This window comes from Clavelina lepadiformis, chromosome 2 (genome assembly GCF_947623445.1).
Source record: "Clavelina lepadiformis chromosome 2, kaClaLepa1.1, whole genome shotgun sequence".
Taxonomy (NCBI): Eukaryota; Metazoa; Chordata; class Ascidiacea; order Aplousobranchia; family Clavelinidae; genus Clavelina; species Clavelina lepadiformis.
The window spans coordinates 5,614,306-5,639,087 of record NC_135241.1 but is presented as its reverse complement, the minus strand read 5'-3'; the positions used below and the strand labels follow the sequence as shown (position 1 = coordinate 5,639,087).

The following is a 24,782-nucleotide window of genomic DNA, read 5'->3' as shown; positions in this document are numbered from 1 at the left end:
GCTTTGCTGCACGACTAATAACGTACTCTGTGATACTTTCTCCTTGTTTGCAACAAAATGTTAAAATTGTCGCATGTAGGCCTATGTATCGCCACACAATATTGTGTTAGCCGTGAAAGGGATTTATAACTCCATAATAATCACATATTGACTTGCATCTCAATGATGTACGACGTATCTCAGGCTGTGGCTAATGCAACCTATTTAAATAAAAACGTAGGTGTATTTTAACAACTGTGGGCTTCGCACTGAAAAATACAGCGAACCAAAAGTACGGAATTATTTGCGGGCCGCACAAAATACGTTCGACCACCTGCGGCCCCTGTGCCAGGGTTTGCACCACCCTGGCCTATATACAGTACTTGCAATACTTTTCTTAAATCTATTGTATATATTTGTTTGTCAGAACTTTGCTTTATTATGTCATTTTGCGTTTCTTACGTCATAATACCAAATATCATAATCGTTTCTTAGTTATTGCTGGTATTTAGGTAAATTTATATGTTTGTAGTTTTCAAAAATATTTGTTATTCTCTTATTGTAATCTGGTTTAATGAAGCTCACCTACATAGGTTTGCGAAACTTTGGTTCATAAAAGAATTAATTCACCAGCTAAGCACCTTTTGTTAATGATACGTTTATATTGTATGTCTATGGGTTACGCTTACTTGGTAACTCTTTAGCGCCACACTAATTATACACGGTTGTTATAGTCGTTATGGTAACTTGATCTCATGTCAACATTCTTCTTTGTATCGTTTTAATGCACGCCGTGTAAATTAAGGTTTGAGGTTATCGGTGTTAATGTTCATCCATTATTACCTTGTTTAAGTGAAATACATTTTACTATAGATAGTCATTTATTTCAGACAAACGTGTTATTAAGAAAGTTAAACAAATTAATTATTTTTATGCAAATTCATGAAGTGCAGACATAGGCCTAGGTTTAATAAACTGCAAGCAATAAATGATTTCTCTCATAGTACAGTAGTGGGTTCAGGTAGGCTTATGAGTGATAAGAAAAACACTTAAACAGGGTTTACAAAACGTTTTAGGGTGTAAAAACCTTTTTCAAATAGTTGAAAATGTCATCCCACTTTTCTGCTAATCAGGTGCAAAACTATTAATTTAAGCAATAGATAAGCCTCATACTGTATAAATAATTTTTTTTATAAGTGCTGTTAAATAATAGAATAATGGTAACCTGATAGGTATAGAATTTATGCACAAGGTCGTCTGTAATGATATTCTACATTAAACTGTTTGCAATAAAAACACCTCATTAACCAATTTTGTTTGAATTATAGTATGAAGATGCATATAATCCAACAAAGTTGAAAAATTGGACAGTTCCTCGGAAATTTAAGGATCATCCTAGCACTTTAGAAGGTTTCAGTCAAATTATAGCTACTGACAGGGGACATTTGAAACCAGATGTTCCACGATCTAAGGAATCACCCTGGGGAACATTTATGGGTAACTGTTTGTTGCAGAATTGTAGCATTATTTACAAATAAAACAAACATTTGTGATATTATCGCAATCATTTTTGACTGTTTACAGTAAAAAATGTTTAATCTTTCACAATTTGATTCTGTTGTAAATTTAGGAACATGGGATATGCCAAGGCAGATACCACCAGCCAGACCATCATACACAGCTCGATCTAACACTGCAGCGCATAATTTGAAAATTTTTAAGGAAGTATCTCCATTAAACGATGCAGTTAATGGATACAGAAAATTTTTGCTAAGAAAGGTTTGCTCTTGTTTCAAATTGCTAAGTTAGAATCATTTAGATTAGATTCAGCAAATTTTTTTGTTTTTTTATTGTATAATGTTATAAGTTAAGATATCAAATCATCCCACACGTAACAACTGAAATGTGTGATAGCTTTATTAATTACTACTAAAACAGTTATGTAATACTGTTTTGTTATTGGTTTACTGATATTTAAAATATGAAATTACAGCAGCATAATTAATACAAGTCAAATTAAGCGTTTTCATTATTTTATAAAAATGTTGTCACGTGCAGTCAAAAAAGACGTCTCCTATTCAGAGACCGAAAACCCCATCCCCTCCTGCATCAACTCGAACCGTTGAGAAGGTTTTGAAACCAACAGCGGGGGCTGCGAGGACACCATCACCCAGGTAATTTTAACCAGTGGTTGAAGACTTGTGATTTTTATAACATCTTGAGGAATACAAAATTTGAACAAATCTATGATTGATAATCCGTTTCAATTAATAATTAATGTAATATTTAAGAAAATCGGCTTCTCCAACGGTATGCTCTCAAAATGGGTCACCTCGACCAGCCTCGAAACCCCTTTCTCCTACCCAGGAACTGGCCATCTCACCTGTCCCATCCGTTAAATCTGAACTACTACCGCAAACACCAGATTCAGGCAAGTGCTTTGTTATTTTTGGTTGCTCGGTTGAACAGTCATTGCAACAGCTGAAAGACCTGTATGTAGAACTCACTGATTTTATCTTTTGGTAATAACAACATTTAATATGTAGGACGTCCGAGGACTCCAGAGAGCATTGCAAGATCGATTGAAGTCATGTAAATTTTTACTAAATAATCAATTTTTGCCTCACAAATTTCACTTTTTTGCTACAATACAACATTCTTACGCACCATGCAATGCTTAATTTTCAACGCCGCTTGTCTTATAGCATGTAACATTTTTTATGTGTATAAATTAGCATTTGTAAATGCATTTATTGAATCGGATTTTAGTGCCAAAGTTTACTGTAGTACAGTACTGGTAACTGGTTACTTCACAACTGTGTGAGCGTTTCAAAACTTTTTTATTCATTATGTACAGTTTTTTTTATCTTTGATGTAAAATGGACATGATAATTTGCACGAAGTATAGGTTTTTTATTTAGATTAATCAAATTAAATAATGTAGTTTAGTTTGAAATATCATGGTTGATGACAATCAGAGATATCAAAACATCAATTATATGGACTACAGAAATTGCTTTTGGTAGAAATTAGCTTGCATGTAGGCCTACTGCAAATAATATTTGTGATAATCAGTTTAATAACATTCATGTATAACATATTTAGTAGTTACAAACATTTACTGTAAATATCTTCTGATCTAACTGTAAATATTATGTTGGTGTTTTGCAACCATTGCCTTTGCATTTATGGTAGTTGTCATTTAGATGTTTCTTCATCCCAAACGTCATCACTGTACACAGTAGGTTTTGCTTTAAGTAGGAAGCATCTGCTCAAATGTTTAGGCATAATGAGCTGTAAAATTAAGTTTCCATTATGGGGCATCTGTATATTTTAATATTTCGCCGAATATAATGTTTATTATATTGCATTTTGCCCCTATTTTCATATTTCTGTGTTATATTAGGCTTGTCTGTTGTAAACTACATGCTCAAACATTGTTGCTGTGGTATCGGAATTCCTATCTTTCGATTAGAAAGCATCGACTTGACTTACATTACTCAGTGATGGTTCCTTAACAGCTGTGTCTTGTCAACTTCAGGCATACTAATGTAACAATGTCCAAATTATATCATACCTTTGTTTGCTCATGTGAGTTTATTTCATGTGTCAACATGTTTAAACAGAATAGACCGCAAAGTTGGAATATACTGTGCAGCAGAATATACATTTATAAGGAAACCACATAAAAGCCTACATAAACATGTGCAAAACTGACAAAACCAATGCAACATGTTTTCATATAGCACGCAAGTACAGTAAAACTGTCAATGGTTTTGCACGATTGCAGATTGACATTATAGAATATCATTTACTCACAATGATGTAAACAAACAGAAATACTGACGGAAATGTAAAGGATATCAAAATTCAGCTGAACTTTGACAAATAACGCTCAGAAACAGTTGCGCCCTCGATTCTTAAGGTACACCATGATACCCTCCAGCAAAGCCATTACCCATGCATGTATTAATGAACTAACCATAATTAAAAACCAATCATTGGAATTAGTTGTGCACAATTTGCCAAGCCATTGCACACAACATTTCTTAATGTTTTTTTTTGCAAGTAACTGACATGACACCAAACTGGCAATAAACAAACTGCCACACTTGCCATATTTTAGCTTGTAAGCCATCAGAAACACCAAGAGCGGAAGATATTTTTTACCAGAAGAAGTTCAGTGTTACCACAATTGATTTTCATTTTAATGAAGAAAAAAAGTTTTAATTTGTCATTTGGCAGTTAAAAAGGTGTGGTGTAACCGTATTCGTGAAAAAGGATGTTTAAAAATAGAACAGGTGACTACTGAGGCAGAAAAATGATCATTAAAGAAAACAACATTTAAACGTTTGCTCATGCTTAGTCACATTTCAAGGAAATGCAGAAGTTGGTGACATCTGTGTATAAAAAAAAAAACGGAAAGAGATAAAATTGAGGTACACTACAACGGTATTAACCTATTTTTTGTTTCTTTCATGAGTTTGTGATCGTGAGAAAACATGAGGTTGCTATGCACTCTGGAATTTGCTGATAATGGAACACCATTCAGTTTAAGGTCTAATAAACCAAGCTGACACAAGAAATAGCTAGAATTGCGCAGTGTGTAGCATCGTACACAAAATTGGTGCGAGTTATGCATACAACGTTCGCAACAACAAATTTTACACATTACTGACATGAGAGCAAGAAATACATACAGGGTCTGAACTACTGTTACAGCAGATTAGGATCAGCTGGTTTGCCTAAAACATTTAGAATTTAACTCCGTATAACTTATAACTCTGCGACTAATAGAATTTAAAAAAAGTCAGGTATGGCCAGATATATAGTTGCAAATGCAAAACGCAATAATAAAGTGATAATGATAAAATTGTAATTTTTTGCCAAACTGCTGCAGAGCGATGCACCACTAAAAATACAAAATATTTTGCACAAAGTTGCAGGCTTATAAATAGGGGCTGGTAAAAGCGGCACAGCAAGTGGCAAAGCTGTAAAAAGAAAGACAAAACACAGCAAGCGCTTTATGTTTTAACAAACTGCATCTGTTGCTTTGGACTGCAGAGCAGGCGAAAAACAGTGAAAAAAACAATTTGCAATTCAAACAAGAATATTTAAAACAAATGAATATTAACAGCAGCTGAAAAAACGAAAATCTTTCCAGTCAGATTTGCAATGGCAATGCATTACAGATTGAGTTGATACAAAGTTTATTTTGTCATAACTTCAAACCTGCGTAATAGACGTTGAAGTAAGTAAGGAAATATAACTATGATATTGTCCAAGTGAAATAAAAAAATAACCGTAAAATACCTCTTAACAACTCTTTGCACAGTTTATTGCATTCAAAATGGTCACCAGAAACCTTGCTTATTTTTAAGCTGTTTTGTGCGTCACCTTCAAAAACCTACAAAATCATATTAGCAGCATGGAGTATTATTTTGTTATGAACAATATATAACATCGGAAGTAATCTCAATGAAAACTGGTGATTTACTTACCTCCATTTCCAAGAAGACATTACTTTTCTGAAGTGCAAATTTCAATTCGGATTCTTGTTTGTAATATATGGAGCGTGAATGTGACTGAAGTGTTTTACGTATTTCACACATTATGTCATTTGTTGGCATAGATACAGGTAAATGGACGATGGAATGTGACAACTGTTTTGGTAAAAGTAACACACCTACAATCGAAAAACATAACTGCTAAGTTCTCTTCGTGTTAATCAAAAATAAATAAAGCACTCAAAATCTTATTCAATGGATGTATGTTACCAAACATTTACCGTTCTCAGGAGAATTTTCCACCTGAGAGCTGGAAAGCATACTCGGCAAATTTCCAACTGGAGAAGACGACACCATTGTAACCGTGGAGACAGTATCTGCTTCATCCATTGCAATGGATGACATAATATTACACGAAAACGAGGTGGGACTAACCCCATCCTTTGTCGGGTTCGACAGGGTGGGTGAAGGGGAATGAGAATACAATTGGGGACTCCCACCTGATGGGCTCTGCTGTAAGCAATGCCCAACTACCTCACCCGGGGAGACCGAACCTTCCCGTTCAGCATACGGCGATGAACGCAAGTGGCTCTTTTCTGTATCTTCCTCTCCAACAGATGGGAGGTAAGTATGATTTGGTTTGTACCAAGAGTTGTAACGAACAGCATATGACCCACTAGAGCCGTGATATGCAAACCCGGTTTGGTTTAAAAGTCTCCTAGGTGGAGCATGGTGGTTCAGGTAACCAGTTCGTTGAAACGAATTGGACCCGATTTCACGACCTCCATTGTGAGCTAAAGCTAAATAGTCAGCGTTAGGATAACTGCCAACAGTGGACAAATTATTAGAAAGAAAGTTTTTTGATTTCTCATGGGTTGAAATCGGATTAAAATGACTGTTTGTAAACATTTCGGATGAAATGTCCGTTTGTGTGTTTGACAGTTGTTCCAACATGTCAGACTCCATAGCAGCTTCATCCACTTCTGCTTTGGAAGTTTTGTCGCTACCCTCTTGGCGCAGATCAGCTTGAAGATGACAGTTATTGTTGTTGGAGTTAGTAGCATTCGTTTCAACGTTTACTAGCTGGTGATGTGATGTTTGGAAACCCATGGGTCTGTACAATATAGTAGAAGGAACTGTGTCTTCTGGTTGAAGCGGAACTAAAAACATTAACACACAGGTGAGAAATTTTCAAATAATACACCACTGTATTCAATGCAAAAATTCTGGCATCGTAGTCCTAATGCAGACGATCTACCTCCTAATGAAGAAATTAACCCAATTGGGTCATATGTGGGCACTGAATGGGGTAACATCATCTGTGACTGGGGCAACATGGCCGTATCCTGAGCATTATGGATTTCCTGAAAATTAAAGTTGATGTTGTCTGAATCGTGTTAAACAAATTTTACAGTAAAATAAAAAACTGGATATAGTTAACTTTCAGAGTGCCAAACTATTTCTCGTTTTTTTGTTTTATTGAAAATTAAAATATTACTTAAGACAAAAAGAATGACTCGTGTTTCTACTACTTGATGTAGTCAATGTGACAACTGTATTGTCTGGTACCTTCTCTATTTTTAGCTAAAGTCAGCTTATATTTGCAAGCGGTAACCAATTGATTTTATTTGTAATACCTTGATAGGAGTGAACTGTTTTATCAAACATATTTAAATTATATATAGCACTGATTCTGACTGTATTCAAGGTATAATTCTAGTCCTAATGCATTTAAGGTGTGAAATAGCAAAGACTTGCCTAAACCTTTAAACCTTAGGTGTAGGTACGACAAAAAAGCTAACCAGTTTCAAACAGATTATTGTGAAACAGTATTAACAAAGCCAGCTAAATCACTTACTGATAGTTTTTTTTATTTCATTTTCCTTAAGCCCCGCCTTACAGTAATGAGCCGGTATTACAACGATCTAGCGATTTCTCATCACCTGCAACTTACAATACTCTGGCATCTGAACTTCAATCTCGTTGTAGCACTGGCTGCCAAAAAATTCTCAGAAAGCTTTCAAAAACAGTCTTTCATCTTCATCGAGAAAGTTTATCTCTATGTAATTCTCAGGTGTTAGACTTATGCATTCTTCTCTCTAGACCTTGATCTTCTGGCAACGATAACTGATTCAAAATTGAGTTTAGCATAAACTTGACCACAGAATTCACGATAAAATTAATTATGTACTTAAGAAAATGTGCAAAATTACAATTTATAAGTTAACACTCATTCAGTACAATACAAAATCGATTGAATCAAGTTTTGTGACTTACAGGAGAAAGCTGATGGGAGCCATTAGCTAGTAGATTCGGTGACATGGTACTCATACCATTTCCTATTGTCAAAACTTGGTCCCTCAATGAACTTGGTGAGCTCTGCAGCAAGAATGACTTTGTTAACTAACATTAATATACTAACAACTTAAAACTAGTGGCAGAAAGTTATGATTAATAAGTATTTTGAAACACAAAAAACTGTTTTATGAAAGCTAAAACCGATAATTCTTCTTTTGCAAATACCTCGGGAGAAGTATTATGGATTTGCCTGGCTAGCTGCGCTTGTTGCAAGCGCCGTTGTTGAGGTGTGTTATCGCTTGACTGTCTGATCACTGGGCGATGCTAAAGAGTTAAAAGCTTTTTGATAACAACCCGCACATACTAGTGAAATACCACAAGGGAGAAAAAGGAAGTAATACAACAATTTAACAGATGAAAAATTCATTAAGCAGCAAGTACTTATAACTGCTTATTGCATAAAGACATGGATACTTACACTGTTAGTTGGTAGTGCACTTGACGGAGTGTACGCAGATCGAGTCAGTGATGAACACACCATGTTATACTTTTGTTGGGCTGCTAGCAATTGTTGCTGGTGGGCAAGCGGGGGACTTGCTCGCTGCAGGTTTAAGCTGTTAATTAAGAGATAAAGTATATACAATAGCTGCTCACCCTTTGTCGTGTAACCACACCCTTAAACATTCACTAATGACCAGAAAATTAAACGCAACATGCAGTGAAAGTCGTTGACAGTTTTTCCACGATCTTATTAAAATTTAGTTTCAACTTTAACAATTTCTGCGGCTCAGATTGTTACCAAATGAAATATTCTTCATTTTTCTCTCGGTATATGCTGCACTTAAACACATACTGTCTGGGATATGTAGTGTTGTATGTACAATTGCGCTTACCAAGCATAGCTTCACTTGTCTACAAATAATTACACTCGGATTACAATGCAAAACAAAATGTCAAAAAGACCATACGACTTTCAATTGAAAACCACAGCCTATACTCATATTTTCTGTCACGAACCTTACATTTGATGACAAGCGGTAATTATTGTCAAAGCACATCAAACAACAGTACCAGTGTAGTTACTTCCTTATATTTAACAAAACCTTTTAATTTAAGTGTATTTTTTGATGATGCTTATCAACAAAGGGAGCCTACAATTATTTTCAAAGCATGTCAACTACAGCACTTTCTGGAAAAACTTAAAGTTTTTGTGAAATGTCTGCCCTAGTGTACTGACTACCTTACAATCAAAAATTCCTTTGTAAGGTTTGTCAACAAGACAGGCTTGTTAATGGGGAAATGATATTTGAGATTATTCATCATTGACACCATCGAAGTTATTTCCATAAGGATAAACAGCAAAGCTTGTGAAAAATCATGCAAAGCAAAGAGAACATGCATCGCCTGGAGAAGAAATCCTACCTCTGCAAGTGATGCAGCAGTGCTTGATGAGGAGCATCAGATGATGATCCCGACTGTTGGGAGGTTATTGGACTGGAAGGAATCGGGGGAGATGATTGAGGTGATCGGCCGGCTTGCTGGAGGAACTGAAAGGGACAGATTATGTGACGTGAAAGGAACAAAATGTTTCAGTTTGTGGCTTAAAATTATATCTCTTAGGTTGAAACAAGTCATGCTGCATCTGCACACAGCAAACATCAGCAACTTTTTGGAGGTTAAAAGTTTGAGATAATACCATTCAGCAAAGTTTGTGCAATAGGCAAGCCTTGTTCGACGTGCTTTTTTTCATAAACAATTTAATTTTGACCCTAAATATAATGTACATGTAGTTGCTGTCTAATTCCATGAATGTCCCGCGTATGTTGTTGTTGATAGACTTGTGCTGACTCGTCCATAGTGGGCTTCATATACTGCTGAGTAAGTTGCTGGTGTTCCTGTAAAAAATGGAGCACAAGCTTTAAAGGAAGGTCGCAAGTTGAATGGAGCATGCACTAAGCTTGTTTTCTTACTTGCTTTACGGTGTCAAACTGCACTGATTTGCCGTTCTCTAACTGAGCCCGATAAGCCTGTAGGCTAGCAGAACCATCAGAAAACCTTCGCCGAAACCGATCGGTTGATTGGTAAGGTTGCTTAGAGGGATCCCTTCAAAGAGTTATAAATATAACTAAACCTATCATTTATGTAGTTCTGGTAACCGCCGCGCTACATAACGACATACAACGATTAACATAATAGCGATATGCAAATCAGGCTTACATTTCGGGAGGAAATAGAAGAGCAGGTCGCTTGATAGGCCGCATGGCTTGACCCCTGTGGTGAGCTATCACTGGGTGATTAGTCATGCTGTTCTGAGCTGGATTCTGCGATGAATCATCTATGTCTACAATATCCATGACGGGAATTGTATGCCTCTTTCTGCCGCCACGTGTAGCCATGTATCTGTAACAAAATAATAATCAATGGTGATTGTCTAATGCTGTCACTCTGACGCAAAGGCAGCTGTCAAAAGGTTACTCGAAATGTTATCCACATAACACGTAACTGCACACTTGTTTATATAAAAGCAATTTTACTGCATTTATGCTTTGAGATTGTTCAGAATTACCAAGTATACAACTGATATAAAACGTAATCGTTCTAATTTTACGTTTTATATCAGTTCAATACATCCATTATTTATTCAACAAAAAAGAATCGCTATGAAATTTATCATACAATTGCGTTTGTTTTCAAATTCATATATTATTTAAAACGTAAAACCACATAACAATCGCTTGTTCACGTCAAGTTATTCATGACCTTTATAGCAATTCGAGTTAAAAAAACAACAAGGTAAAACTTACCGCCTAACTGCTTCTTGGTCAGGTTCACCTTCTGAATCGTCATCATGTGTGTCGTGGGGTACTGACAGTGTTGGACCCATCTAAAATTTAAACACGAAATTAAGAAATAACTGAACTAGTGACTGCAATATTAGTATAGTTTTATTGACATCAAATCTTCGTTTGTTGAAAACCTTTGTTAGTTTGATGAATACGTCTGTTGGCACAGACTGTGCGTGTTGGAGCTAGGCATAATATTACAAACATTAGAGAAAAACATTTTCCCCAAAATGACAGCGATTTCCGCACCTCATCTACTTCGTTGACGACTGGCGGTGAGATTGTGACGGCATTATTTGGACGAGCGAGCTGGGACTGCCCCCTCGCTGCAGCTAACTTCTTTCGATTCTGCTCTTGCAGAAAGAGTTGGATGTTGGCTCCTCCATCCGAAGCTCTTCTTCCCATCGGATCTCGTGATGCCAATTGAAAGACTGGCGGCTTCAACAAGCCTTGTTCCTAAGAAGACCATCTAGTTATAGTCTGCGTAATAAAGTATTGAAACACAAATACCACAACATTTACAACACAAACCAACTAACAAGTTTTACATTTTAGGTATAGGTGCGCACTGCTATAAATGCTGCCCAATTGCTACTGTTAATTGTACAATCCTTCTGACTCTTGGCAATTGCACCAATTGACTCCTAATTTTATGTTCTCAGTATTTTTGTTATTCAGAATAACTCGACATCACCGTACAACTGATCAAGCATAGCGAGATTATGTCCAATACACAATCACTAATCAAAAAACTACCTTGTATTGCAATGTCTGCATATGCATGAACGGCATATTGGGTGGATTGTTAGGAAGCGGGTATCCTGGCAGAATTGGAAAGTTTGCTCCATGACGGAGACCAATGGGATAAGCTCTGTCGTCACAAGTTAGATTCTCCACTTCAGTGCTGTTAGGCAGTGGTAGATCAGTCCTACAACGAAATCAGTAACAGAGTTAGGGTGAAATATTCCGACATCTGAAGTTTATTTCGATCTGACGCCAAGCAGGAAGAATGCATTGGTGCAAAACGCTAAAAGACATAATTAGCTGTTTAAAATTGTAATATGCAAACGTTACACCACTGGATTAAAGTTTTTCCAAGTTCTAAAGGCAAAATCACAAACTAAAGTACAAGTTTTCATCACACTCACACAATAAATCTCACCTGGCATCAGAAACACCAACGGTGTGTCTTCTCATGGAAAGATATCTTGCCAGAGCTTCCGGTGATGGTTCCTCCCCCTCAGAGTCATCCGATACACCTTCACCTTCCTGGAATTTAAAATGAAACATAATACCCTACAAAAACCTAGCCGCTGATAGACACTTCATCTATTCAACGTATGTAGAATTTTTTACATTCAACACTGCTAGCCAGCTACAACTAAGTCAAAACTAAAATCTAAGACATTTCAAAGTCTAGACAAAAATTTTGCATGTAACTAATCTTCCAGACAATGTTTTATGATGAAAAATCTTCAAAAATGCTTTTCACCTGCACAATCTGATTATTTTCATCAGTAAGCTGAAGATGTGGAACTTTGAGACGAGTTCTAGCTTGGCTTGTTGTTGCTATGGAAACAGGCAAACGAGTCGGATCTCTACGAGGCATGACAGCTGCCAAATTCGCACTGAGAGGAATATTGGGGTTATGGAGATTTGGATGGAATTGCAGAAGAGAATTTTGGGTAACTGTTTTCGGAAAAGTGCTGGAAGTGCTCCCAGTCTAAAAAAAAATTACAATCGCTTTACATAACTATAAAAAGTAGTGCATGCAGCACACACCTAAATCTGCAAGCACTAGTCACCATTTTAGAAATGACTACACTCTGAAAGACCTACCAGTTTAAGAGTTTGTAATCGAAACAGGCTGCCAACCGATAATGGTAAAGCACTGAGGTTGTGTTTAGTAAACAATTTTGAACACTTGGCAACAGAATGTATGAAGAAGGAAGAGAATGGGCTTTGATGACATCATAAAATGGTCATGAAACGATTTAAATATGAGGAACAAGGATGCAAAACGAAGAGAATCGGATTTAATATATGTTTGCCGAAACATCATATAACAGCCTGAATAAAAGACTGCGCAAAGAATATACAGTGGGCAAACAACAGTGACGTGAGAACCTTCTCTAAATGCACTGCACTCAGTTCTATTACCACATTTGTAAGCAGTATTATGTTTTACTTGGTGAATGACAAAAATGATTTCACCACACAGAATACATTTGACCAGACTACTATTATTTAAATAATTTTACTTTAAAAATATTACTGAATAAACTTTTCTTCGACTATTTGCTTCAAAAAAGCTAAATATAAATGTAGGAAGTAAGTTTAACAACATTTATATTTATTTGCTAACATCAAACGCAGTGACAATACGGCACTGTGCGAGAGGTTACTGTTAACTAGCACAGGAAATAACCAAGCTTAAAACGAAAGGAAAACAAAAGAGCTCTTCATAAACAAAAAAGGTTCTAAAGTTCACATTCTACACACAGAAAGGCTGGGAAGAAGGATTCCAGTAAAACATAAGTCTGCTATATTTCAATCACTGAGAAACATATGGCAACTTTCTTTATTGCATTATTGGACCACACAGAAAAAAATTTATGGTCAATGGCAAGCAAGGATTAATAAATTGCTTAATAATGCTGAATTTAAATTGGCTAACTTGCTATAGAATTTTCATAAAACATTAATAGAATTACCTCAACAGCGCTTGTTTGTGATTGGGCCAATAATGAAGCACGAGCAGCAACATGTCTCCTCCACTTATCCAACATGAGGTAGTATATGGCGCTGTAGTTGTCGTATTCTTTGTTTGTGATGGACTGAAACCATGTTATACATTTAATACGTATTTTTTGAATAAACATATGAAGAATTGTAGTTTGTACCCACACAAAGAAAGCTAAAAATGGTTTTATAGACTGATATAGGGATAGAAATGCATTATCTATGTCTTAAAAGAAATTTTTGCTGAAAAAATAAAATAACAAAAATGAAAAAGACAATTTATACATTCCAAAAAACAGCAAGTTTTGTGCTTTAGCACAATATAGTCTGATGCTTCACATGGAAATTGACATAATGACGTATTAACTGGATATAAAGAAAAGAGCAATGTTACCAGTACCAAGCAAATAATAATTTATTAATGATTGCGATGATGCAATCTCCAAACAAAATGCACAATTCAATAAACTGCATGGACTTAACAGCAATTAAGGAAATGTGAAACGAAATACTTACATTAACTATTTTTTCCCTGTCGATACCAGCAGACACCATTTCGTTAAGAATTAATTCGTTAAGAGGTTCTTTTTCATTGAGTTCCTTAAATGTGCAAAAGCAATTACAAATAGGGTAATTATTAGATGCAGACAGACAAACGCGCTCAAGTCATGCACTGCGTGCGTCATTTGTAAAAAATTTGCACCGTCATATTCAAAACAGCAAAGAAGAAAATATTTAAAAGTATATATAATGTACATATATACTATATATAACCTTTTAAGCTTTATTTAGGTTTAATTATTGCTATTTACATTATTATAACAGGTCGGAAATTCATGGCAACTAGTACCAAGTATTCTGAAAATAATAATGTTAAAAAGAAATTGTTCTGAGAGCTTAGCAAATTTTACCAGACCAAACCAAATAATAGGTTTAATTATGACGGACTCAATATTAGTTTCGTGTAAATGGTAGGCCACGTAAAATATGTAGGAAGTCCTACAAGCTCATAATTACTAATAGTAACAGTTTGAAGTAGTACTACAGTAATTAAACTGTCATGGTACATACAATATTAAATAATACTGAAATCTTTCGGACAGCTTGCTGAAAAATATTTACACAGTATATTATACATCTTAAAGCCTGAAAGCTTATCAATAGGAATAGGATATTTATCAACAACACTGTACTATCAGATATAAACATGGTAAAATGGGACTAGGACTTTTACTTTTTACTACGGTTTTAGTACAGTGTGGTAACTATGACAGAAACAGTTGTCATATAATATACTTTTATTCTTGTTTATTTGTTACCTGTGTGTTAGAACAATCCTGCACAAGTTTTTCAAAAACTGCATCTTTTCCTCCCATTGCAATCCACTTGTGGCTACAGACTTGCTTCACTGAGTATCGTTTGTTTGGACAAACACGCAACATATTTTGTACCAAATCTTCACATTCTGCAACGTTTTCATGCATTAAAAGTATAAAAATTGTTTCGGCAAGCTCAGCTCTATGTCAAATGTTACATTGCTATAACATGCAAACTTGGCTAAAATCACAGTTCACAAAAAGTTTTAATCTAAAACACCAACTTGCAATTAATTAAGTATGATATATGATATTGACCTCTGGACATGTAAAAAGGGATTCGAAACTTTCCACATAAAACACGTTGCCTTAATGCTTGTAGCGTTGAATCATCAAATGGTAGTGATCCACACACAAGCACATAAAGTACCACACCAAGACTCTGCAAAATTTGCATTGATTATACGTTATTGTAAACAACTTAATAATAAGGAAATGCCGCCCTTGTTCAAAGAAGGGTAATTTATTAAGTATTACATCATAGCAATAGTATACCAAATGGCTACATAAACTTTGAGACGATCTACCACTATTTACGCTCGGTAAACAGTAAAGATGTAAAGCTTTTTGCAGCCGATAAATTGTTACTCAAAAAAGGAGGACTGAAAGTACAGCAATTTGGGCTGAGGAAGAAAGAGCCACAATGCATGAAAATTTCTAGAAAGTTTGATATGTGTTTCTTTGACTTCCACCTCAACTGTGCCAACAGTTAAAGGATGATTGTCTACTATGAATGAAGTCACATCAAACAAAAAGGTATTTGCGAAACTAGCAATGAACACACACGAAAATTAAGAGATATCTCTGCCATAAAGAAAGAGGTTCCAAAATTAACTAACCTAAACGTTGAAAGTGCAAATTTTCCCAGAATTTAGACAAAAACTAGCAAGTGCATTAGAAAGTTTGTAACATGTCATTATAGCTACTTCATGACATGTGTTGAACCATGTTAAAAAAAACAAGTTTAGTACCTCTAGCTATACTTATGCTCAAAACTGAAAACCACACATATGCCATGCTCAGGAAAAAACGACTTGTTTAGTAATGTCTAATGGACAAGTGACATTAAAGGAAGATTTTTAATGAAACATTCTGTCACAAATTATCGTTTTCGACGTATACAAGCAGTGATGAGAACCTAAAACAAATGTTTCAAGGTGGCTTGCTAGATTTTAATATATTCTATAGCCTGAGGCAATGTGTGAGGCAATCTGTGAACTACAAGTCGTTATAAAACCGTTAATTCAGCATATCACACTTCTGATAAAACGCCTTTCACTACCAAATTTTTCATAAAAACCAAAAATTGGTTATTAAAGAATAAAACTCAAGATTAAATAACAGGAGTCTCAAAATAAATTTTTTTGGATATAATAATTGGAAATTTAGTTACTTACATAACAATATAAAAGGAAAATTCAGCAAAACTTTTGCCGTAGAGCAAATGCATAACATGTGCAAAACTTAATGCAACCATAAAAACAATAATAACAACAAAGACAAAAATAAAATACAGCAGCAAAATCCGGACAATCACGGCACAACACAACTTTATAAATAACTTGGAGTTAACACCAACCAATTCACAAGCATCTTTATGATATTAATATCAACCTAAAAATGAGGAAGTTTAAGTTTAGTATGTGTATTTACTAATAAACAATTCTAAAACCTTTGTAGAATGTACAAGAAACCATACCTTTCCATATTTGATGTTACTGTGACTAAATACAAGGGCAAGTGAGGACTCAGTCAATAAGCACAAAATGTAAAAACACAAAACAACAAACAGAAACCACAACAGAGGATTCGAGATTAAACAATGCTAAAAGCTAAAGCTTGTGTGCAGCGGTGCATCAAAAATACAGGTACCCAGTACCCATTCAAATAGTTTAGTAAGGTCAACAGCACAGCGAAAGTGGTTTAAAATGGTTTTGAAGATATCTGTATTACCAGCCCAGATAAAACTGTTCTCTCAAGGGAAAAATAGCCACAGGGGAGAGCCAGATCAGACGTCATAATGACGCACGAATGCATTTTTCCTCAGTTAAAAGAGAATAAGTGAACAATAAAGGTGTCTGCTTACAATTCAAATGGCTGTAGTGTTTAAGAATTTAGGTATACCCTACTACACACACTTCCAGTGGCTTTAATAACAATCATACGCCAGACCTTAACACTAAAACCTGCTGTTTACTTTCTCCTTGATGGTTACAAATATTTTAATAACCAATTGGCATATTGTATTTGCATTAAATACTTCCCGGGATAATAAAAACTTTTCCAAAAAGAAACAATGTAGATGTAAATAAGCCGCCTTTGATGTTAGTTGGAATTTATTAGTTCTCATATCACAAATCTTGGAAAATTTGAACTAGGCTATTTCACAAAAAAACATGCATGACATAGTTCCTAAAACATGGTCACAAAGCAATACACAATTATTTCTTAAAGAAAATAACCCATCAAGAATTTTAATAAAGTGATGGATTTAAAACTAGGGCTTTTATATCTGTTAAACACTAAATGGAAAATGTTTGCAATCAGAATTTTTGTAATAAATTTTTGTGTCCTTATAAATGTTAAAAACTGCATATAAATTATATTTTATTGGAAATTATACCAAAATGCATTATTTACATGGAATAGCAAAGTTGTTACGAGCCTATGAAGCAGAACTCACAATTCTATTAAAAAAAATAAACTCATCTATTTCCATATCCATAACAACAGCACAGTATAAATTGGCTAGGAAAGAAGCCTGTACAAATAAAACTTGACCTTAGGTAAGTAGAGCAACAGTAGGTTGTAAGAATTAGAAGTGGTAACCATTAATATGATAAAAATATCCTGCTAAAATTAAATCAAAAATCTGGACTTACCCAGACGTCTACTTTAGGTCCCACATACTCCTTTCCTTCAAACAATTCAGGGGCAGCGTATGGTGGACTACCACACCACGTTTTCAAAAGTTCACTTTCTTCGTAGTAGTTTGCAAAACCAAAATCTGAAAGTCATAGCAATAGCTTCATAAAAAGACCTTCAAAATTCCATAAAATAGAACTGAACACAGGCTGCTATGTTTAGTTAGTAGCTCTACAGAAAAGCCAACATGCTCAAAATCTTACCAGCAATCTTGATATTCTTTCCGGCATCTAACAAAAGATTTTCTGCTTTCAGATCACGATGAACAACATGTCTTGAATGACAATAGTAAACAGCAGCCACAATCTGCTTAAATTTGACCCTCGCTTCACGTTCTGCCATCCTGCCGTGTGCCACCAGATGATCTGAAACAAAAGGGGACCATAGAAAAACCTACCATGTCTACTGCATATTTGCATACATTCATAAGGTTTGTATGATGACATAATTTACATTGTGGATAGCCTATTCAAATAAAAGCATTTTCTGAACTGTCATGATAGTGGTTGGACACTTTGAATAACATTTGTGAGAAATACTGTTTTCGAAATTCAAATTTATATATGTATGATATATATATGATATATAATGTATTAAGTTGCCTCAGGTAAAATATAATTACTGAACAATGATCAGTTGCAACTGTTTAACCCAAAATTAGCATGATATGTTGAAAGATAGGCCACATATATATACGAAGAAATACTAGTTGCGGTTGTATGTTCATCTGATTTGGTAAAGCATAAATGCAAAAGAAAAAAAATTGAGGACAATCACTTCCACATATTTGGCGTAACGCTTCCAACTGCAAATATTTTCAACTTGCAATGAGTAGCAATTGCATTTGTGAAAAGGTCAAATACTGCACATGAAAAAAGCAATTAAGCAATGCCAACTGTGGCAAATGACATTTTCCCGCTCAATTATAAATGACAAAATTTGTCACAAGTTTTACAGGAATTGTTAGCAACTGCAATTGTGTGCTAGTTCAGAAAGCTATGGGCACAAGCTCACAGTTGAAAAAAACTTACCAAAAATTTCTCCACTACTGGCGTATTCGGTAACAAGGTAAAGCATTCGTTCAGACTGCATGACCTATCAAATAAAGAAAATACAAAAATAATTTTATGAAATGAATTTTATGCTAACTACTAATTTTACACTAGAATTAAATTTTCTATATTATTATACATGTATGTAAGTCTAAAACTACAACTTGATATGCTTTAAACATCTGTTACTAATTGGGAGGATTAAACACAGACACCATAAATTAAATGCTAATTTTGTGACGTTGCACACTTATGTGTAAAAGTAATAGACAGGAAAACCTGTTCCATATACCATACCTAGTCATTACTATTTTCACATGGCAGCAATTACAACCCAGTTGATGTAGCAATTAATGTAGCATTGGCTGTCATTCGTTTGAATCGGTATAATATACAGTAAGTATTCAAATTAATTTCGTGATTAAAAAAACTATTAGAATTAAAACAATGACACATACAGTTCAGTGATTCAAACCATAGACTTATAGATAGCAAAATTCCACCAGTATGATATATAATATACACAGGTATACTTAATCTGCACATTATAACACATAGACAAGAAACAGAATGCCTATAGAGATATTTCAGTTTATTTAATCATAACAGCAATATTCATGTAGTCTGAGGAATGTAATAAGCTACATGAGCGTTAAGTCAATCTTGTGTACTGTGATAATAAGGTGGTTTGAAATGATGAAGAGGGATATGTTCTCAATTATTATCAATATCATCAGATTAATTCCTACCTGGGCCTAACATGGAATGCAGTTAGGTAAAGACAAGTATTCAATTCCACATTGTACAAAACTTTTACAAGAAAAGCCGCTTACAAGATAAAGATAAGTTTCCAAGAAGTCAAGTTAGAAAATGCTGCGGTCTGTTGACAGTTATCATCAAGCCCTCTTTTAAGTCTTTGATATGCAAACAAACACTGACGAGAAAAGTTGTCCCGCCAAAACATATCATTGGATTCAACATGTTGAAATGCCAACTACAAACATTTTATACAAGCCTGTCGAGTCAGGAAAACGAGATCAAGGTGGTAAAAATGAATCCACTTGATTTACAGAAAAACAAATATGCTGTATTATTAATAGCTTAATCGAGATTTTCTTGATGCTGCCTTGGTGAACTTGTTGGTAAAAGGACATAACATGTGATTAAATTAAAAAAGTCGAACAAAACAATGATGCACTTGAAGAATGCCAAAACACCTTCCAAGAAAAATCTAATTTTTAAAGATTGTCTAAGCAATTCTCCCATCAATCAACACATTCACAAGTGTCAATAAATGTTTACTTTCTTAGAATCTTAACCCTGCTAATATAATATATACAACACTGCCACAGAAGCTGCCAGTAAATAAATACTGTATACCAAACAATGCTTTACAAAATTTTATAAAAACAAGTATATACTAGTAATATCAAACAGTAAATAATATCAACTAATATGTGTAGGTTTATAGAGCTTAATATTTTAAAAATATAAGTTGTTCATACATAGTGAGCTGGTTAACAAAAAATAATTGAAAAATTGAGCCTCGCATCCATAACAAAATAACAATGACTATATACATACATCTAAACATCACATAATTATATAATAATTGGTTAAATAAATAACACCATGCAGTCCTTAGTTCCTAGTTCGAGGAATTCTGTTATGTCACTGAGCACGAATGATCTGATGGTTGACTTCGATCAATGGAGTCCCAGTTAAAAAATATAAATTGATACGTCGAGACAATGCTGGGGCAGTCACATAGTGTCACTCTATTTCAACTCAAACATTGATTCTTACTTGCATACTTACTAGCACGAAGGTAAGACACTTCCAAGTAAAAGATGACGAGGGCCAATAAAAAAAATTATATGAAAAACAGTTCAGTGGAGAATTCTAAGTCAGTTGCCCCCGTCCCATCCTTATTGGGCAGTTTACTTAAAATGTTATTCCACATTATATAATTAATGTAATACCACTATAAATTCTACAAACTCCCAAAGAACTTTTATTTACATGTGTTACATAATTTACACAGTAAGCACTGAATATTGAGGGCTTTGTTATTGGGGTGGACAAGTATTTTTGTACAAATAACTGAACTGAAATCATATATTTTTATGAGATCTATAAGGGATAAGAGTGAATCTTATGGATTACAGGTTTGAATAAATGTCAAAGTGATTAAAAAAGACATATTGGTCAGCAAAGCTTGTATGATAGAAATAAAGATATAAGCTTATAAGTATATTTTGGTGATGAATTTATGGTCAACTTCATTTAAAGCCGTTTTAAAATTGTTTTATTTATATATATTCTATTTCTGCATCGCATTATCAGAGATGAAGAACTTGTGTTTACATCGTGGCTTAATACTTGTATTTTTTTTATTCGCACAGTTGTTCAGCATTGAACTGTTTACCAGTGTGCACGCTCTGTTTCACCATTCTTCTTGTTTAGCTTTTTCAAAAGCCTTCTAAAGCTGCTAAATATTTTACGTTTCTGTCGGAGTTTACGCCTCACCTTTCACCTGTTAATTAATCAGCCACAAAAGCCTTTTATCACATGACATACCATCTTAAGTTTTATTTCGATCTACCATAAAGAACAACACATTTCATTTATTTCAAAAGGGTTTATTTTTAGGTGCTCATTTAATTGTTGTAATAACATGTTTAAGAGTGAGTTTTATCCATGAATATATAAATGTATAGTAACTACAGTCGTTTGATGCAGTTCAAGTTAACTGTTAAAGAAGGCCTGTTTTTTTTCCAATTGGTGAAGTGATAACTTTTGCTAATTCTTTACCAATTCATGATTTTTTTGTTACTTTGATATATATTGTATGAGTCTTCACTATAGGTTGTCAAAAACCGTTGACAACAAAAGAAATCTAATAGAAACTAATTTCGACTCTACCCAAGTTAAAAACTAATAATGATAAATCTTAGTTGTTGAAAAATTAAAAAAGTCTACCCAGTGATATAGCATCAATATTCAGTTTCACATGTTTCCGATTCAATTACTCGAAGAAGTTTCATTCTAGTACTTTGCAAAGTAAGCAGAGACTGATTTTGAGGAAAAATAGGGGGAAACCACATCAATATGCCCCACTGGTGACACAGCTGACTGAGTGGATATTTTTTATTTGGGATGCCATTAATCAAAATAGTCCATCAAACCTTTGGTGCTTGATGATGTAATAAAATCCTTTCTGAGCTCTTGGACTATAATCAATCTGATATATTAGCTGTTCCCTAGAAAGTGGAACAAAATAATAAAACTTAAATGGCAGGCTAGTAAGCACATACATCGTGATACAAAATCAAAAACATATTAAATCCTATTTCAAGATGTTATAGCGTTAATTCCAAGAAAGTTTAACAAACATTGACAGAGATTATGCGAGCAGGCCTTAATTTTGAGGCCTCTAATGACAATTACATGTACCAATGTATAATTGCCAAACAATCCTGATTACAATACAATCAATACTGAGAGAGAAAGTAAAATAAAATCAATATTTTCTCACAATATGTATTTGTATATATATATATATATACATCATACTTTTGAAATATATCAAGTCATTTTTATAACAACCTAGCCACGTGCCTATTGAACTTGAGTGCACTTAAAGTGAACGTTGACAGTATGGCAAATAGCACTACTTAAAAGCAGCGTTATATATAAATAAATGTAATATGACCATATACCTAGACAATACTTCAAACACATAACATCAAGGTGAAAAAGGTTTGGTATGTCAAGCACATCTTAGAGACTTAGACCATCTCCTTCAAGACCCCTTTTATTTAGATACATTTAAGTTAATAGTAGTAAGTGGAGTTGAAAATATAGCACCGACAAACCTATTTTAAGAGTTCAAAAGTCTTTCAGCTAATTAAAGCTTTTTGAAATATTCTGCCCTATCACACCACCGAGTTAATAAAACTACGAATTGGACCATGTAATTGATTGCAATTGTAATTATTCTTGCAACACACAAGTAATGACATTAGTAATGACAAAAGTGTATTTTATAGTATCATATTCGTAATACATGGATTAGCCTCATGCACAAAAGGAAAACAGTAATGGTAAATAATTTCTGAATTATGAAATGTATATAAAGTATATATTACAAAACAACCTGGTACAGTTTTATAATGTGAGGATGGTGCAAGCACTTCATAATTTCTATTTCGCGATATATTTTTTTTAGATTTTCTTTGTCCAGCTGAGTTTTATCAACAATCTTTATGGCAACCTGGAAAAAATATATTGTTTCATATTAAAAAAGGTTTCAAAAACAAATAAAATAAACAGAACTAGATACACTTGATGTACTATTATACCATCTAGGGCAGCGTTTCTCGAACAATGGGTAAGACCCAGTATTGAATTGACCTCGATTCTACTGATGGATATATTTTTGTTCTTAAGCAACCATGGTTATTATTGTAACTAAGTAATTTACTTATTAACTCTTGAGTCAGAAACATTGTGCCAAACAAATTTGGATCTCAAAAATTTTTGGTTGAGAAATGTCGATCTAGGGAATACATCTGCATGAACTTTTTTAAACCACCTCTACTTCCAATTTATACTTTGGTTTGGTTTATACACAAATTTATACTCTACATCAATTTATTTCCAACTTATATTTATCATTTACAAATAAAGAGGCGTAAAATCTCACCTTGGCTCTCGTGTAAATATGTGTTGCCAGTTTGACAACGGCAAAGTTGCCTTTACCAATAGTTCGCTCAATCTCATAACAGCCAACACGGTTTAATCCATGACTTTTTGAGCTACTCTTTCCAGTAATCCGAGATACATCTGCTGTGGTTCCAGCAGTAGACATGGCGTGTTATGATGAAAAAGCGATCAACGCAACATTTCACTAAAGAAAACTTTAAAAAATTTGAAATAATCCTGCTGGTCTTTTTTACTACATTATTATACAGTAATGACAGAGCTTTCTGAAATTTAAAAAGAACAGTGCGAAACTACAGAAAATGTTTTATAAAATTGCCTGTCAGCCTGTTGTTGGCCTTATCAGCTAATACAGGAGAGTGACTCCTTCAATGTTTCAAAATTTCAATGAAATAAATTCAAGCATAATATAAACCGATCTTAAAATTGTTAAACTTGCTTTGTATGTTTATTATAAATCAGAATGAACATGGATAATTTTGCTTACTACTTTAGAAGTCTGATATGTTGTGTCCCTCGTCTACCACAGCTTGCCACACACAAAAAATGTATTTAATGACTGGCAAACATTTCGCCTACATTATATACAGCTGTCATATTTGTGTTTTAAATGTAATTTTTAAGCAAATATTTAAAGCCAATAGCAAGCTGCTATACAGTCTACGACATCAGTTACAAAGTAATGTTTGTATTTTGACATCAGACAATTGAAAATTTTGAAATGATTGCAGAAAAACACCACTTAGTAAAAACAGAAGCTTGTTAGTTTATCTATCATTTGTATATGTTTTGTTAATTGATTAAGAAACTTTGAAGTAATTAGGAAAATCTTCTTTAAGCTGCCAGTGAGCTAAGCTAGTTTAACAATCAATTTATACAGGTTTCAACTAGTACTTAACAAGAAAAAAATGGTACTTATCAAGTAAGCTAATCTGATGATCAATTTTTGGGAGGATTTCACCATCGGAACTTTGTGGGCTACCTGCTAGCCACATATCACAATCATGCAAGATATTATCATAATCAGGAAGAAGTTTTTCAGAACTGTAAACCAGCACTCAGTCCGGCTGTTAACTACAGTACTGCTGTGCGCAGTAATCATATTGGATATCTTGTCAGCTCTTTCTGACTTTGATTAGTATCATAGAAAATTTATAAAAAATGCTGACATTTTTCTTTAACGAGAGGCTTGTAATAAACATACAGTTGGGCTATTTTTGGGATTACCTTTTTGGGACCTGTGACATTGCTCTGTTATAACTGATGCTGTCATCAGGCCATAAGCGATTTAATATCATATCAATTTTCATTTAAAAATTGAGTAAGTCAATCTGT

At 34.2% G+C, this 24,782-nt stretch overlaps 2 protein-coding genes across 4 annotated transcripts; one reads left to right on the top strand and one right to left on the bottom strand.

The window, feature by feature from the left end:
- Positions 1–659: 659 nt before the first annotated feature.
- LOC143445503 (protein Flattop-like) lies at positions 660–3,569 on the top strand. Of its 2 annotated transcripts, none has more exons than XM_076944649.1 (6): positions 660–1,112; positions 1,308–1,476; positions 1,610–1,758; positions 2,062–2,153; positions 2,271–2,410; positions 2,526–3,569. In XM_076944649.1, the coding sequence occupies exons 1-6, from the start codon at positions 1,086–1,088 to the stop codon at positions 2,573–2,575; spliced, it is 627 nt and encodes a 208-aa protein (XP_076800764.1). In that variant the 5' UTR covers positions 660–1,085; the 3' UTR covers positions 2,576–3,569. The 2 variants fall into 2 exon arrangements, with proteins under 2 accessions (XP_076800764.1, XP_076800763.1); XM_076944648.1 differs by having other exon boundaries at positions 682–1,112; positions 2,038–2,153.
- A 12-nt stretch (positions 3,570–3,581) lies between these two features.
- On the bottom strand, positions 3,582–23,733 carry LOC143445481 (serine/threonine-protein kinase SIK3-like). Of its 2 annotated transcripts, XM_076944609.1 has the most exons (26): positions 23,431–23,733; positions 22,882–22,998; positions 18,702–18,765; positions 17,874–18,035; positions 17,628–17,752; positions 15,004–15,127; positions 14,689–14,834; positions 13,886–13,969; positions 13,342–13,464; positions 12,120–12,350; positions 11,790–11,896; positions 11,384–11,555; positions 10,877–11,083; positions 10,589–10,668; positions 10,002–10,184; positions 9,755–9,887; positions 9,569–9,679; positions 9,207–9,331; positions 8,263–8,398; positions 8,010–8,108; positions 7,764–7,865; positions 6,745–6,850; positions 5,768–6,646; positions 5,481–5,665; positions 5,293–5,386; positions 3,582–5,211 (listed from the first exon to the last, which is right to left on the bottom strand). In XM_076944609.1, exons 1-26 carry the CDS (start codon positions 23,593–23,595, stop codon positions 5,198–5,200), a joined length of 4,074 nt encoding a protein of 1,357 aa, XP_076800724.1. In that variant the 5' UTR covers positions 23,596–23,733; the 3' UTR covers positions 3,582–5,197. The 2 variants fall into 2 exon arrangements, with proteins under 2 accessions (XP_076800724.1, XP_076800725.1); XM_076944610.1 differs by lacking the exons at positions 22,882–22,998; positions 23,431–23,733 and adding an exon at positions 19,020–22,864.
- Positions 23,734–24,782: the final 1,049 nt, after the last annotated feature.

What these genes read in the sequence shown, in the direction of transcription:
- LOC143445503 (XM_076944648.1), top strand. Translation starts at nt 1,086, where the DNA reads ATGTCATCCCACTTTTCTGCTAATCAG. An exon ending in ACCCTGGGGAACATTTATGG is followed by an intron (nt 1,477 to 1,609) that starts GTAACTGTTTGT and finishes TTGTAAATTTAG; the next exon opens with GAACATGGGATATGCCAAGG. An exon ending in GAAAATTTTTGCTAAGAAAG is followed by an intron (nt 1,759 to 2,037) that starts GTTTGCTCTTGT and finishes TGTCACGTGCAG; the next exon opens with TCAAAAAAGACGTCTCCTAT.
- LOC143445481 (XM_076944609.1), bottom strand. Translation starts at nt 23,595, where the DNA reads ATGTCTACTGCTGGAACCACAGCAGATGTATCTCGGATTACTGGAAAG. An exon ending in CAGTAGTGGAGAAATTTTTG is followed by an intron (nt 18,036 to 18,701) that starts GTAAGTTTTTTT and finishes CTTTTGTTTCAG; the next exon opens with ATCATCTGGTGGCACACGGC. An exon ending in AAAATAATCAGATTGTGCAG is followed by an intron (nt 11,897 to 12,119) that starts GTGAAAAGCATT and finishes TTTAAATTCCAG; the next exon opens with GAAGGTGAAGGTGTATCGGA.